Source organism: Taudactylus pleione, unplaced genomic scaffold, assembly GCF_031769625.1.
Source record: "Taudactylus pleione unplaced genomic scaffold, aTauple2 ptg000367l, whole genome shotgun sequence".
Classification (NCBI taxonomy): Eukaryota; Metazoa; Chordata; class Amphibia; order Anura; family Myobatrachidae; genus Taudactylus; species Taudactylus pleione.
In genome coordinates, this window is record NW_028284768.1 from 118,273 (window position 1) to 133,487 (window position 15,215).

Genomic DNA, 15,215 nt, shown 5'->3' on the forward strand with positions numbered 1-15,215 from the left:
CGCTACTGCACACACACGAAAAGTCCTGAATAGCCCTACGGCGCATGCATCACCCCGAGTGTACGGCTCCATACGCTATTGCGTACTGGGCCGCAGGCATTAGAAACAGTTAGGCAATAATATGGGGGTTCCTGGGCGGTGACCTGAAATGAACGCAAAAAAAGTCTGTCACAGGGGGCACGTCATGGGAGTGTCAGTGGACGCGGCATACTGGTAATGTACCTTTGCCAATGTAATAAAACGTTACCAGAACACATTTTATCACCCTCAAGATTAATATTTTCCCACATGCATTTTGCGTAGCATCTAAAAACCCCAAACTGCCTTTGCACTGTAAAAACTATTTGCACTGTAAAGTTTGTAAACATCCACGCCCATGGCCCATATTGGAGGGAGAGGAGGAAGTATATGAACCTAATGGCCCGACTCAGTTTATGCACTATTCCTGCAAGGCGTTGTATTTCATGTACACGACATACACGTATATAATCTATGTGAGCCTAGTATTTGGGCTGCTGCTGTGTGGGCTGCCCCCGCCGGCTGACAGACAGCCCCGCTCCCCGCCTCAGGACCAGCCCCCGCCGCAGCAGCAGCACGACCTTTCCCCTACTTTCCCGCTCTCACACTACCTCAGCCCTGGGCGGCATGCCGCCTGCACGAGCTGATCACGCTCCCAGCTTGCCTGCCATTGGCTGAGAGGCGTCGGCGCCGCGCGGTGATTGGCTGTCGCCGTCCCCGGGCTGTGCAGTGTGAGCGCTCTGTCCTCAGCTCGCCTTTCCCCGCCCCCTGTGTGTGTGAACGCAGGAGCTGCCGGCTCTCCTCCTCCTCCCTCCCATACAGCATGACGAGCAGCACAGCCCCGGTGCTTGTTATTGCTGGTGGTGAACGGCAACAGCAGCCCTGGCTGAGTCAGGCGGCACCGGCTACCTCTCCATCCTTTGTTACCTTGTAGCAGCCGCTCATCATGCTGAACACCGCGGACAGGCAGCAGCAGCTGCCCCCAGCTGTAAGTACAGCAGCCCTGCCGGCTGTCATCAGTGCTGTGAGGGTACATCTGCAACAATGTATCATCATGGCTGGACAATAGGATGGGGGGGAGGGGGGGTTCAGTCATGTCCAGACATGCCGCAATGATGGACCCCAGTGTACAGCTCACTATCTATCCATCCTATCTTATGCAGTAGATGGCCACCTACATTACTCTGCATTAGCTGATTGATGATGGCTATTGTGTGTTGCCCTGGTCATTGTTCTATCTGTATGTATTTATGCATGTGTTGTGCTGACTTCTGTTTTATAATGGATTTATAATATCTTCTTGACAACCACTTGTTTTTAAGCTGAAATGTTATGGAAGGAAGATTCTGTAGTTGTCACTGTTGCAGTCAGCAGGATCTATGTGTGTATTATATATGTGTATTGGAATAGAAAGTGTTAGGCTAGAAGAGAATTCAGCTGTTGCTTGTGTGTGTGTGTATGTATGTGTATATATAATATACGTGTGTGTGTGTGTGTGTATATATATATATATATATATATATCTTTTGATATGTGTTTATTAGAGTGGGGAGGGTTGTGATGGAGAGAAGAGATCCTGTATCTGTCACTGTTGCAGCTAGCAGTAACAATGTATCTATAGTATATCCCTTTGATGTGTATTGGGATGGGGTTCTTCCATTGCCAGGTATGATTGCTGGATACATTATAACTCTTTAGTTGCTGCTGTAACATTTATGTAAGGGAGCTAACGATGGACAAATGCACTGCTTGTTTTTTTTTTTTTGGGATGGATTTTGAACAGCACCCCAGCCCCTGTAGCCTCTCTCTCCACCCACCCCATTTCCTGGTCCTCCCCTGCCCTGCCCACCTCACATGGCTATTTTAATGGGTGACGTATTAGAAAGCTATATTTGGCCTGCAGCCGCCCCTTTTGGAAGGCTGTGGTTGGGGGTGGGGCTTAGTGTTTGTTGCCCACTTGTCTTGGGTGGGGCAAATCCGTTGAACTTCTTATTGTGCCCCGACTACAGCTCCCCCCACCCCCCACCCAGAAACTGCAAAAACAACTATCAGCATTGGAGTCTGGCTGGCAGCTGACCTGGCCTGAAACTGGCTGGGTGTGGTGTAAATACACTTTCTCTGTGGCCGATTCCGAAAGTCTCCCATTAACCATTTGACTGTAAGCTCTTGGGTTAGGGGAGCTTCATGCAGTGTCTTACAGCAATGTTACATTATTACTTTTCTTTCACATTTTAATTAAGCTCGTGAGCTGGACCTTCTACCATTTTAATTTGCTTTCTACTTGTTTATTTCTTATAAGTAGAGGTTGAATGACTGCCCCTATTCCTGCACCCCGTAAAATCTCAGGATATCTTAATTTTAGCCCATGATTACATAATTTGCCCATTAAATATTATATACATATATACTGTGCTGCACTTTAGTAGCACAGCTAGGTCTGCAAACAGCTGTTTGGCTTTTTAATTGCATAAGGCAGGTTGTCTGTGAATAATACAGTCTGTCTGCATCCTGAGTGGTTTATCTGTTACACAGTGACTGAGTTTAAAGGCCACTTACTTTTCAGGACTTTTTTTTTTAAATATATATATATATATTGGTCCTTGGCAAATAAGACTGTATATATAAAAGATGCCCTCGTCCATGCAAAACAGCTGACAGCATGGCAAGTTGGGGCATGATTATTACCCCCTTGATCATTCTTAAGATATGTCCTGGTAAAGACAGCGCAGCACTTTAGAGCTGGGTTTCCTGATGAAGAATGTAGCCTTCACGAGTGTATTATACTACATAACAGATCTGGTATACAAGGCTTAATGGTGACCGGTCTTAGTATTTTACTCGAGTGATTGATACAATGACATTATATACAATATTTACTTGCAGAAAGTAGAAAGTCTCATTGTATCATTCCCATGTGTCTTGAAACCCGTATGTGATTTATTCACCTATTAAATGCCATATAAGTCCTCTAGCAAATGTCATAATTTTGTCTCGTGTAGTATATTAGGTCTCAGTCTATAATGTCCATATGTTTCTCTGTTGTTGTTTAGATTATGCAAGTAATGGTGACACAAAGCAATACAATAGCGTTAGAAGTGTATTCGCTGATCTATGATTGTGGGCAATACACGTCTAATAAGCTAGTCAATCGTTGTGTGTGTGCGTGTGTGTTGAGGTGTTTAAAGTTGAGAGTACCTTTGCACTTAGGAAACTTGTGTTGGCATAGGTCATCTGAGGACACGAAGAACTGCACTGAGTATTACATTTGAGAGGATGCAGTGTTTCTTTTTTTCTTTCTTCCCCCCCCCCCATAAAAAATTGCTAAATCTCCTGCATATAATTTGTTGGGGGAACCTTTTTTCTTTTTCTTTTTTTTAGTACAGGATGACGTCATTTATTAGGTGACTTCACATCACGTTAAATGGGTGTTGTCCTTTCCACCACTAATGTGGGTGTATTGGCTGACCTCATGCTCAAGACGTGAGCAATTAAAGAACTGTCCCTAAATACCCCAATGGAAATAAGTGTCACATGCATTAAAAACCTTATGCAGACAACTGGAGATTGTGAACTATATATTATACTTTTACAGGTAGATTTTATTTGTACTAAATTTTTAATGATGTACTAATTAAAACCTATAACCATTAGTCAGCTTGCACAAATAAGATCAGTTATGTGCCGATTCTATCAGAATGAGTGTCAGCAGGCAAAATGCTGGCTCCTCTGATGTACAGTATATTCCATACTTTAACAGAACAGCGCCCCATAGTGGCCACATAATCATGCAAATTACAGAATGTCATATATAGTTGCAGTATAATGTTAAGCATTCACTGAGAAAGCAGTCACTTCTGTTAGTATTCCCGAACTAAGTACTGTTAACTAAAAAAAAATCATAACAGAGTAATTGAGGCATTTGGTGGATGAACCCAGCTCTAGAATGTATATTTGTACATGAATAATATGGTATTTGCTTTTTATTAATTGTGTTAATACTTCATTCCATAGGTTGACTTCATGGATATATGCGAGTCCATATTGGAAAGGAAGAGACATGACAGTGAGCGGTCGTCCTGCAGCACATTGGAACAGAATGACTTTGAGGCAGTGGAGACCCTAGTCTGCATGAGCTCCTGGGGTCAGAGGTGCCACAAGTGGGAGGTGTTGAAGATGAGGCCGCTCACTCCAGCCTCAGACTCGTCTGATTACATACAGAGCGACTCTTGCCCGATCATGTCAAAAGATTTCCACTCTCTGTCCACCCTGGTAAGAGCACAAGTGAAGCGCGTGTGATCACCGTGACCGTACTATACCAGAATTTGGTACTATAGGTTTGATTATAAGAATAAATAGAAGTTACTTGAGGAATCTTCGCATGCAATGCCAAATTCTTGATCAGTACAAGCTACTTCTAGATATGTAGTGCTCCAGTAATGTCCCTATACTGCACCTCAGCCGTAATGCTATGGGTACGGATGTGGTCGGAAATCTTGCGGAGCAATGGAATATGCTAGTGCTATATAAGAAAACGTAAATAATTGTGGTAATGCATTTTGGCTGGCTGAGTTGGGCTACATACTCTGGATATAGGAAAATTATATTCAATTTTGTTCAATGGAATTATTTTAATTTTCAGTCAGAGGGAGAGAATTTGGGGACACGTTATCTGTCTTACAGAGGAGGCACCCCCCAAGGCTGGAGGTTTTAGATACACAGTGCCCAGTGACGTACAGTGAGGTCAATAGCTGGGGAGACACACATAGAGATGTGTCTAAGTGCTGGGAGCCTGTCTCACCCCCTTCTCACTGTAATTCTCCCCTCACTACACTAAACATCAGTGTCCATTGATTCTCCTACCTGAATCACTTTGCCTTCTCATGCTGCTGCATGAGGGAGGCATATAATTTGTAGCAATGCACTTTGAAAATTGGTTGAGACCAGTCACATTGGACAAATGCCTGTGACCAGACTGAGTGCAGAGTGGACAACAAACCCAGTGGAACGTCCCATCAGTAATTATCTATTTATTTATTAATGAAGCACCACATTTGACATAGCCCGGTACAAACTGTACGAAGCACACATTGACTTTTATACACTTCACAAAACTGAGAAAAAAAACCCCTCTGCTTATCAGGTTTACAATCTAAGCGGAATAAGTGAGACGTGGGAATTTGCAAACTGATCTTAATTAGCAGCTATAGGCAGAAATAAGGAGACTATGGTCCGTATTCAATTTGGAGCGAAAAGCCGTTCTTGGCGAAACTCTTTCGCCGATTTCACTTATCCCTGTATTCAATTTTAGCGTCTTTTCGCTGGTGCGAAAGCGCAATGCAATGTAATAGGCGAAAAAGTTTCGCCTATGAATACCCGGTGAAAAAAAGTGCAGGATTGTGGTTTTGGGGTGCAGAGGTGCGGAAACCACTCTGTACCCTTTGTACACCCCCCTTGACGCAAACTGCGTAAAAAAAAACACCGAAAAAAACACAAAGGACACCCCAAAAAAGCACTGTGAAAATGTGGGCGCAAAAATTTAAAGTGGGGGCACAAATTTAAAAACTAGCGAAATACCCTTTGGGGGATCTACAAGTATGGGGGAGGTGTTTTTTGATTGCAGCTGCTTGCTGAAGGTGCGTTTTTGGCGCTTTTTAATACTTGACTTTAGCGATTTTTAAATATGCTTGCACCCATTTTCATGTACCCCAAATTTGATGGGACTACTTATTTTTCCCCAAAAAAGTGGCTAAATGCTTTCTTTCACCACTCTCCCAAAGACGCTAAATAGCACCTATGGAGACCATTCAAAGACCCCAAATACCTTTTGCAGGGCCATTTGGGGGTACCCCCATGTGAGAGCATCTTTTGGGGGAGTCAGGCTGATTTCCCCAAAAACGACAGGACTTTTCACCGATTTTGTTTTCGCTGGGTCCCGTTTTCGCCCATTTGAAATTGAATACGGGAATACGCGGGGACGAGCGTGAAAAGTTTTCGACCCTGAAACCTGCGATGGCGGCGAAAAGTCTGACAACGGACTTTTCGCTCTAAATTGAATATGCTCCTATGAATTTGTGGCCTATTGTTACGAATGTGGTTACAATTCTAATTGTGGCTTAATATGGCCTTTTATTTTTATAATCTTGTCCGTTCCTGCTTTTATCGTCATAGCTTTTTTTTTTGTATAACTGAGCACACATTAGATGACCCGGCAATCTTGCCAATGGTCGGCACAATTCACTTTGCCCGGGCCATGCAAGATTGCTGGTACACACTAGAAGATTTAATGAACGACTGATCGATCAATCATTTCGTCCTTCATTAATATGCACTGCCTCGCTTGTGATCTCTTCAGGTCTGCCTGCTCTGGCAGATCAGAAGATGCGATGAACTGGGCGATTTTTTTCGTTCTGATTCATCTAGAATTATAAAAGTCTTAAGGCAGCACTAAACTGCAGTGCTAGACAATCTGTTACAGATATTAAGAATATAAATTTCACATAAAAGTGGTGAATGAGGTGCATTTGTGAGATGGGGTAGAGAGGATCCTGCTCGTGAGGGCCTACAGTCTAGAGGGAAAGAGCAGTGCTGAAACTGTAGGAGCTGGTGGGGCCCTGCGTGAACATGGAACCGGAGCTGGTAGAACATGTTCAGGGCGCAGTTATCAGGTGAGTGTACGAGAGACTATAAAGAAGAGGTGGGTTGTGATAGTACTTGAGAGATTTCCATTAGTGGGGGTCAGCACAGGAGAAGTCTTGGAGATGGAAGAGATCTGACTATCAGTGGGTGAGAAGGGTTATATCTTGTGGCAAAGTCGGATATGTATATAGGGGAGGAGTCGGTGAAGGTGAGTAGCTTGTATAGAGCAGGTAATGCATTGCCAGTGAGTCCTATAAATTGTTGTTATTAAAGATTCTCTTTATTTTGTGGAAAGTCAACCTTTTTATGTTTTGTTTACTTGACAAGGAACAAAGCGTGGCACATAGCCAGCTGGCACATCATGGCACTGTTATGGAACGTCTTCACTATAGTTACTTCACTGCAGAATTGAGGCCCAGGAGCCTTGCATCACAACTGGGATGTATGAAGCTTCTGTTCCCTTTTACTTACTGTGCAGAGTCTAATGCTAAATGAACAGTTTCATCATAATTCAAGCAGTATATATTAACGTACATACCTATAACTTAAATATGAAATGTAATTATTTTTGTTATATATAAATAATAATAAATGTTAACATATTTTTTTGTTCTCTAGTGCATGACTCCTCCACACAGTCCTGAATTTGCTGAGCCTTGCACAACACTCCCCCCTGCCTCTCAAGTGACATATTCCAAGCCTGTGACCATCATGTCCAGCACTCCTCAATGTTCCACGTCACCTTCTGAGGTGTCCAAGCCATTTGCTTCAAGAGCCCACAGCACATCCTCCCTGGTGTCGGAAGTCTCCGAGAGGCCTTGCCGAGCAATGGTAACAAGCGTCATACGTCACACAGCTGACACCTCTGCCTTCCATCAATTTCCACAATCTTCTGTGAGAGTGAGGACACCAGCTGTTTATGATCTACCACCTGGGAGGTGTGAGGTTAAACATTCCAAGCTCACCAAAGAGACAGATGACTTTGAGGGCCTATGGAGAAGGTCCTCACCACTGCACCTTTCTCAGACTGATACCTGCCCAAACATAAGCACTGGCAGTCAGCAGATGGATAATGCACAGACAAGACAGCCAGTGAAAAGCAAAAATGAAAATTCCAGTGAGCCCGTGAAAAGTGAAAGTGAAAATTTAAACGAGCCAGTGCAAAGTGAAAATTCCAACGAGCCAGTGAGAAGCGAAAATGAAAATTCAAACGACGCCAACCATTTGGCTTCTGTTCCTGTTCCCAGCCCCCCTGTTCTTTGTCAGATGATTCCAGTTACTGCGCAAGCCGGAGTCCTCTCTGCTTTCATCAAGCCTTCTCATAATCCCATTAAGCCAATTCTGCCCCAAACCACAGTGCTTTCCCAGCCAGTCCTGATGGGCACTCCAATGTCTCAGGGAACCGTTATGTTTGTCCTTCCTCAGTCGCCCGTCACACAACCACCCCAGCCGTGTCCACAGACTCTAATGACAATGGGGAGCACAAAGTTACTGCCTCTTGCCCCAGCGCCTGTGTTTATCACTTCAGGGCAAAGCGGCCCTCCGCAAATGGACTTTTCCCGAAGACGCAACTATGTCTGCAATTTCGCTGGCTGTAAAAAGACGTATTTCAAAAGTTCCCACCTCAAAGCACACCTTCGGACTCACACAGGTGAGATAACACGTGGGGCACTTTTGCAGGGAATTTGACAGATACAAGTTCTTCTTTCTCTTTGTAAAGCTTGCAGTCTGAATATCTATAGCCGTCACGATTACTAAATGGTAAAAAAATTACTGTTTTTTTATTATTTTTGCAGCTGTGGTAAATAACCTTTTTAGAAGTGTTGAATGCTGTAAATCGGCTCTTTTTCTTTGTCTGTTAGTAAATACTCTGAGCGAACCTTGCCTGTGGGCCTACATGGCTACCGGTCCAGCGGGGCTCAGCAAGTGTCTTGAATATAGGGCGCCTTAACTAATGATCGACCAACGGAGCAATTAAATTGTTCCGCTTGGGCGCCCATGCCGCGTGTGTGCGTCCGACAGCACCAGGTTTAGCAGCTAAACCCGCCTAAAGTACTGCTTTTGACGCCAAAAGTGCCGACTTCTCGCACATTTCTGCTCGCCACCTCAGGAGGCGACGAGCAGAAGTGTGTTGACCCACGTGAATTTTGTTTCTCTGTCGGACACCCATTAGTTAAGTCGCCCTATAAATGAATTGAATAGCCCCACAAGAGTTATGTTCCAGGGACAAAGCATAGGTGGCAACAGTTTCTAAGTAAAATATTGAGGAAAACAACTTGCCCACCTGTGATACAACTCCTAGATCCAGCCAGGCATTGTGAGCTAGGAGGTTTGTCTTTATACAGACTCACTAGCTGTAGCTGTCCAGTTATGCTAAGCTTCGGCTAACAAGATGCTTTGATCGTGTCTTCACTGACGTGAATAAAAAGCTCTACAGTATAAGTGACAGCATGGAAGGGAATCGTAGTGCAGCCGCTTCATTCTGATTCACTGCAAGACTGGAAAGGACCGATACAGGGGACATGGGGAGGCTGGGCTACCCCTGTATTTTCTAGTTATCGGTGACATAATTCAGTCGAGCCCTCTTGTTTTTGGTCAAGACTCGTCTATACTGGGATATGCATTTTCTTGTCTATCTATCATTCATGTATATTGATTTTCCTGGCACGATTATAAAATTGTCAAATCCTTATCATTTTCTGCTAACATAGGTTTTAGAAATGGCGCTTGGGAATAAAGGCAAACCTATAGTCGTCTCTGCAGTGTTAAGGATTATCTGAGTCATGACAGTAGGCCCCCTGCCAATTATTCTATGATGTTATATTTATATTAAAGTCGGGTGTTGGTGGACTGTGAAAGCCTTGACTAGTTTCTTTTGATGTAGTCCGTCAGGCTTGGGCAAAGCACGCAAATTTGTATGCTGACAAGTGCAGTACTTTCCTACCGCAAGGTTGAGCTGGAATAGTTATAGCAGTGGTTCCCAAACTTGTTTGAATCGCGGTGCCCTAGTGCATCAGAATTTTTTCACGGCACCCCTAAGCCAAAATTTTGTTATTGAGAAATTCAGAAAAAAATGTAGCAAAGTGAAGTAAATTGTGCTTACCTGTCAACCTTGGGTTCATTTATGTAGTGGGTGACAGGTTTGCGCTTCTATTTGTCCACATATTTACATTACACTGACCATAAATAATTTGATTTGGTGCTGGACCACCAACCTGAGGCACCCCTACAAGTGTCCCGAGGCACCCCAGGGTGCTGCGGTGCACAGTTTGGGAACCACTGAGTTATAGATTGTTGAGATGTCGACTGGCTGTTAAATCAGGTTGGATGATGACCAAAGGCACTCTTTGTGCATGGTCTGATCATTTAAATTTGGCTACAGATGTGCAAGGCAAAATCTTTCACAGATCCGGCAACTGGGCGGTTGAGCTGTGATGCCATAATATTCTGTGTATGGGCACCAATAGTGGAAGACATCGCAACCTTCTGAAATTTGCTGTTTTGTAGCTATGAGAAACACATTATGGATGTACAGAACTCTGATTATTTGTGATTTTAAAATGTATGATGTTTCACAGTCCAATAACTGTTTTGTCCTTCTGTTGCAGGAGAGAAGCCTTTCAGTTGTTTCTGGGAAGGCTGTGACAAAAAATTTGCTAGATCAGATGAACTGTCTCGGCATCGCCGAACCCACACAGGTGAAAAGAAGTTTGCGTGCCCGGTGTGTGACCGCAGGTTCATGCGCAGCGATCACCTCACCAAACACGCACGGCGGCACATGACCACGAAAAAAGTGCCCTCCTGGCAAACGGAGGTTGGAAAATTGAACAGAATAACAATGTCTGATCAGCCAAATGCTGGGCCCTCTTTAAGTATGCTGGTATCCATGGCAACGCCGGTGTAAAGAGTGACTGAACAAAAAAACATAAAAATTGACGTAAAATTCCTCCTCGGTTACTCACTGAAGAGCACCCAGTGATTTGAAACACAAAAAAATTGTTTTCTTTTTTTTTTTATTTAAAAACATGGTCAGGCACCCTATCAGTTTTTCACACTGAAGTGTACACTTTATAAGTAATGCAAATTTATATGAATCTTATTTACCAGCCTTTTACACAGGAAAATAAATCCTATAATTGTGGCAATAAGCTTTTTTTTTTTTTTTTATTAACGTGTATATGTATTGTTAAAAGCAGACTGCAATTTTTCGCTGCTTTTTTTTAAAAAAAAAAAGTTCTTTTATTTTTTACGAACTAATATTTATTCCATTTCTTGAATTTTTTTTTTTTCTTTTTTTTTTTTAACCCTCTTGGATTATGTAATTATATATGGCAAAACAGATCCACTATATAGGACGTACATGTTTGCTTTGTGCATTCTAATTGTGTTAAGCCCTTGCAGGCAAATAGCACAGGTGACATCACGGAGGGTTTATTGGCAATTTGTTTGACACTGGTGTGGCTTTCAATTTTTGGTAGGGATAAGAAGTCGCAGTATTTTTTAAAACTTCTTATGTCACATTTTGACAATCTTTTGAAGTCATGTTGCCTTTTCTATCAGTCCGTGTTTACAATTGTACGCTGTAGTCAGTGCCTGATTTTAGATGTAATTAAGCAGTGTATCTGTGATGCTTCTAGCATCACTTTGATTAGGGACAAATAATTAAACGGGTGTGGCAACATAAGAACTAAATGGTTAAATTGTAGTGGCTGCAGCCATTTTGTGGTTTGAACCAATTTTCATAAAATGTTGCCTGTCAATTTGCTGAGGACATCACTGAGATAGATTGTACCTCAGTGATGGAGCTAGTTCCTAGTAAACTGATGGACTGCATTTTTATTGAACTAGTAGGCTGCATTATAGTGGGTATGGACTCCCACCCCACCCTTCACACACACACAAACAATGGCTGCATCCACTGCCTAAAGGCTACTTGTGTAGGTAGAATAAGTGTCACATCCGGTATGTGCCAATTGAGTAATTCTTTTTTTTTTTTTTTTTTCTTTTTTTTTATTTAGCCCTGACTAAATCCTATAAACCAGTCCCTGCATTCTGCAATTGTTTTCAAACTGGAATACACGTGCCCATCTATGTCAAAGCATTGTTAATAAACCCAGCCCATACATTTATCAAAGGGAATTTGATATATTGTGTCTATTATTTCTATTGCACTATACTTTTATATGTCTTGTTTTACCTTTTTTTTTTTTTTTTTTTATGGTATTTTTTTTCCATTTGTATGTTGCAAATGCATTTAATTTAAAATTTTGATAGTGACGTTTGGTCACGAGGTTGGGGAAAGATGGGTTAAATATCACTTTTACATGATTTATAGGAATTTAAGATATGTTTTAACTAGTTAAAGCTTGGTAATCAATGCCTTTGTAATTAGGTTGCATGTGGCTTGCAGACTGGTGAAATTTATAATATAATGGGGATAAAACACAAGAAAAACGTGTAAATATGTGCTGTGAATTTTACGATACACAATGTTTATTCAAATTAATGAAACTTAAATCCACATGAATATATGTACAGCATTTAAAACCAAGTTTTTACCTGTTAACCATATTACAACTGCTTAGGCACTGCAGTGTGCCGGGCCCAAATCTGTAAAGTGAATGGAACAGTTTCCCTTTCTTTCCACAATACTGCGCAATAGGTTCACTCTGTGTTATTACCTCAAACGGATCTTTTATCCTTTTACCTTTACAAACATTTTCGGCTATAGTCTGTTTGTTATTTGTAGTACTGTATGTAGCCTTTAGTGACCGGGCACTTTACCCTTATTTAGTTCTGGAGTGTTCGATCTTGATTGCCCGCTATTGGATTATTATTACCCATGCTGGCATAGGGTTAATGGAATGTGTTGAGCAATGGCTGTAGACTTGGGTATAGCATGAAGAATTACTGAGTTACTATGCACATTAATGGTATTTTAGTTGGTGATTTATGAAATTACATCTGGTCTGAGGATAACTTAAAACGTGCCTGTCACATTGCACACAGTAGCGGCAGCCATCTTGTGATCGGTACCAATAATTATTGAGCCCAGCTTTTCAGTCAATAAGAGAGGTTGACATTTGGTTCGGTCTACAAAATGGCTGCAGCCATGGTGTGAAGGCTACAAGTGCACCCTAAATCCCAATACTCTTTTAGCTTGTGTAGTATCACATGCACATGATCACAATTTATCAGCTTTTATACATTAATTTTATGCAATTTTGCCTCACACTGAAAGCAAAATTTCCTTTCATGTATACACACTGGGCCTGATTCAGATCCGCTCGCTGTACTTTAAAATATATTATTATTGCTTTAATGTCTTTTGACATGTAGCAGTTATATATATTTTTTTTTTTTTTTTGCACAGAATGGCATTGGATTAGAATTAAAAAAAAAAAAAAAAATCATTAACTGATTTATTTGATTTAAATAGGATTTTTTAATAAAAAATTTTTTTTAAGTAAACGTTTTAAATGTTTAAACGTTTATTTGAAAAAAAAAATGTAATTAAAAATCCTATTTAAATCAAATTTGTTTTTTTATTTATTTATTTTTTTTTAAATTAATTTAATGCAATTTTGCCTCACACTGAAAGCAAAATTTCCTTTCATGTATACACACTGGGCCTGATTCAGTTCCGCTCGCGAGCGCTGAGCACTCGCAAGCGGGTCGATGTTGGGCCAGTGCGCATGCACACGACGGACCCGCCTCCGTCATGCACATGCGCGAGACCCGGATAGCGACGGGCAAGCCGTCGCTATGGGTCTCGCTACATTGGCACCCCAATGTGCTGTCGATGGTGAGTGACAGCACGCCCCCTTTGGTGGGCGTGCCGGGGGCGTGGCTGGCCAGACAGAGGCATTCCCATGGGAACGCCTATCGTCTGGGGCCGGCCCCACTGACATCACAAGTGATGTCAGTGGGAGTGCTTTTGGCTCTGATAGAGCCAAAAGCACTCCAGGGCTTGCGGCAGACGAGACCCTACCACAAGGGTCTCGTCGCAAGCCCGATGGTCGCGATGGTCTTGACCATCGCAACCATCTTCCTGGCCGCTCGCTATAGCTGTGGGTGGTCACCCACAGCTATGCGAGCGGCCAGGAGGCCTCTCTAAAAAAAGAGAGGGAGGGCACTGATTCAGAGCGAGCGAGTTATTAGGTTGAAGTGCCCAAACAATTTTTGCTGCTATGGCTACTAAAACAAAACATTAAGCAAATGACTTCATTTTTATATTGAGCATTTTTATGCAATGCGAAGGAAGTTTTTTTTTTTTTTTTTTTTAAATCTACATAGGCCCATGAGCCTGAACTTAAATCCCCCATATACGGCTCCATAGTTCTTTTACTAAAACAATATTGTGTAAATCTGATTATTGCTGCTTGAACGTGTGCAGGATCCAAGGTCTTGTTCCATGGATAAGACCACCCAAAAGTCTTACAAGATTCTTCAGAATTGCTCAAGTAAAATAATTGTGTAATTTAACCCGCAACAGGATTTGTACATCCAGTTCGCATTCGTGGTTTTTAATTTCACTATTATTATTAATTAAATAAATTGTAATAATTTGGTGTTCTATGAAAGTGAAAAAGAGGACAATGTTGTTTACAGTTGAAATGAATTTGGTTGCTCTGGGCAACAGAAACCCACTTCAAATGCCATATTGTGGTACATCGTCGGCAAGATTCCAGCCCTATCTGATCCTCTGCAAGAGGTATTTTGTTGTAAAAGGAATTTAATATTAAAGTTCACTCAAATGAGACAGTAGGGTACGGTATTCTAAAAATTAGATTAAATTTGATAAACCACTTTTTTACACTATCTGAAATCTATTTTAGAGATGTTTCGTTTTAGGCATGCCCCCTTTTATGCATTCAAATATATTGTCACTTATGTTGCTGTTTTTCTCGTTATTAAAAAAATACTGTCAGGTTTTAAATACATTTCCATTAATGAACATTATTATAAACTCTCAGGTTCAGTTAGCCTTGAGGGGGGGTGAGTTGTCTTTGCAGTGGTGTGGAAGAGTTGGCATTGGCACCTTATCTTGTGGCCCGATCTCACTCCAGCAAGTCTGGAGCTACAGTAAGTGCAACATAAAGGCGCACGGATTTGCGCGGTCACTCTAATTTAATTTACCACTTTAAACTCCATGCAATCCTTGTACACTTTTGTAGAACTGCTACCATAGAGTGGTAGGTCTATTGCTAGTTACCAGGTTTGTAGGAATCCAAAAGAACATTCCATACATAATTATAGTGATTTAATTAATTGCTGACTGACATCTTTGGTAACTATTGCATGTTACAGAGGCAGTACAGACTTTGTTGAGCTTGGTGACCCTAAATGTCATCTTAAAGTTAGACACTTTCTTACATGCAATGGAAGCAGTCATTTTGTAGGCTTGTATCACTATTCATGTAGCTATTAAAATACTGTCTTAGTCCACAAAATGGCTTCATCTGCTAGATATTTGCTGATGGGTCCGGTTTAAAGCCGCAAATTCAGCCTCTTTAGAAAGTCACACTTGTATTCAACTTTTTCTTCTCTATTTTGCAAAA

General features: G+C 41.8%; 1 protein-coding gene across 2 annotated transcripts; it reads left to right on the plus strand.

Moving 5' to 3' along the window:
- Nucleotides 1-791: 791 nt before the first annotated feature.
- On the plus strand, nt 792-10,789 carry KLF11 (KLF transcription factor 11). Of its 2 annotated transcripts, none has more exons than XM_088444586.1 (4): nt 792-1,006; nt 4,030-4,287; nt 7,273-8,305; nt 10,263-10,789. In XM_088444586.1, the coding sequence occupies exons 1-4, from the start codon at nt 965-967 to the stop codon at nt 10,556-10,558; spliced, it is 1,629 nt and encodes a 542-aa protein (XP_088300712.1). In that variant the 5' UTR covers nt 792-964; the 3' UTR covers nt 10,559-10,789. The 2 variants fall into 2 exon arrangements, with proteins under 2 accessions (XP_088300712.1, XP_088300713.1); XM_088444587.1 differs by lacking the exon at nt 792-1,006 and adding an exon at nt 2,019-2,176.
- The last annotated feature ends 4,426 nt before the right edge of the window (nt 10,790-15,215 follow it).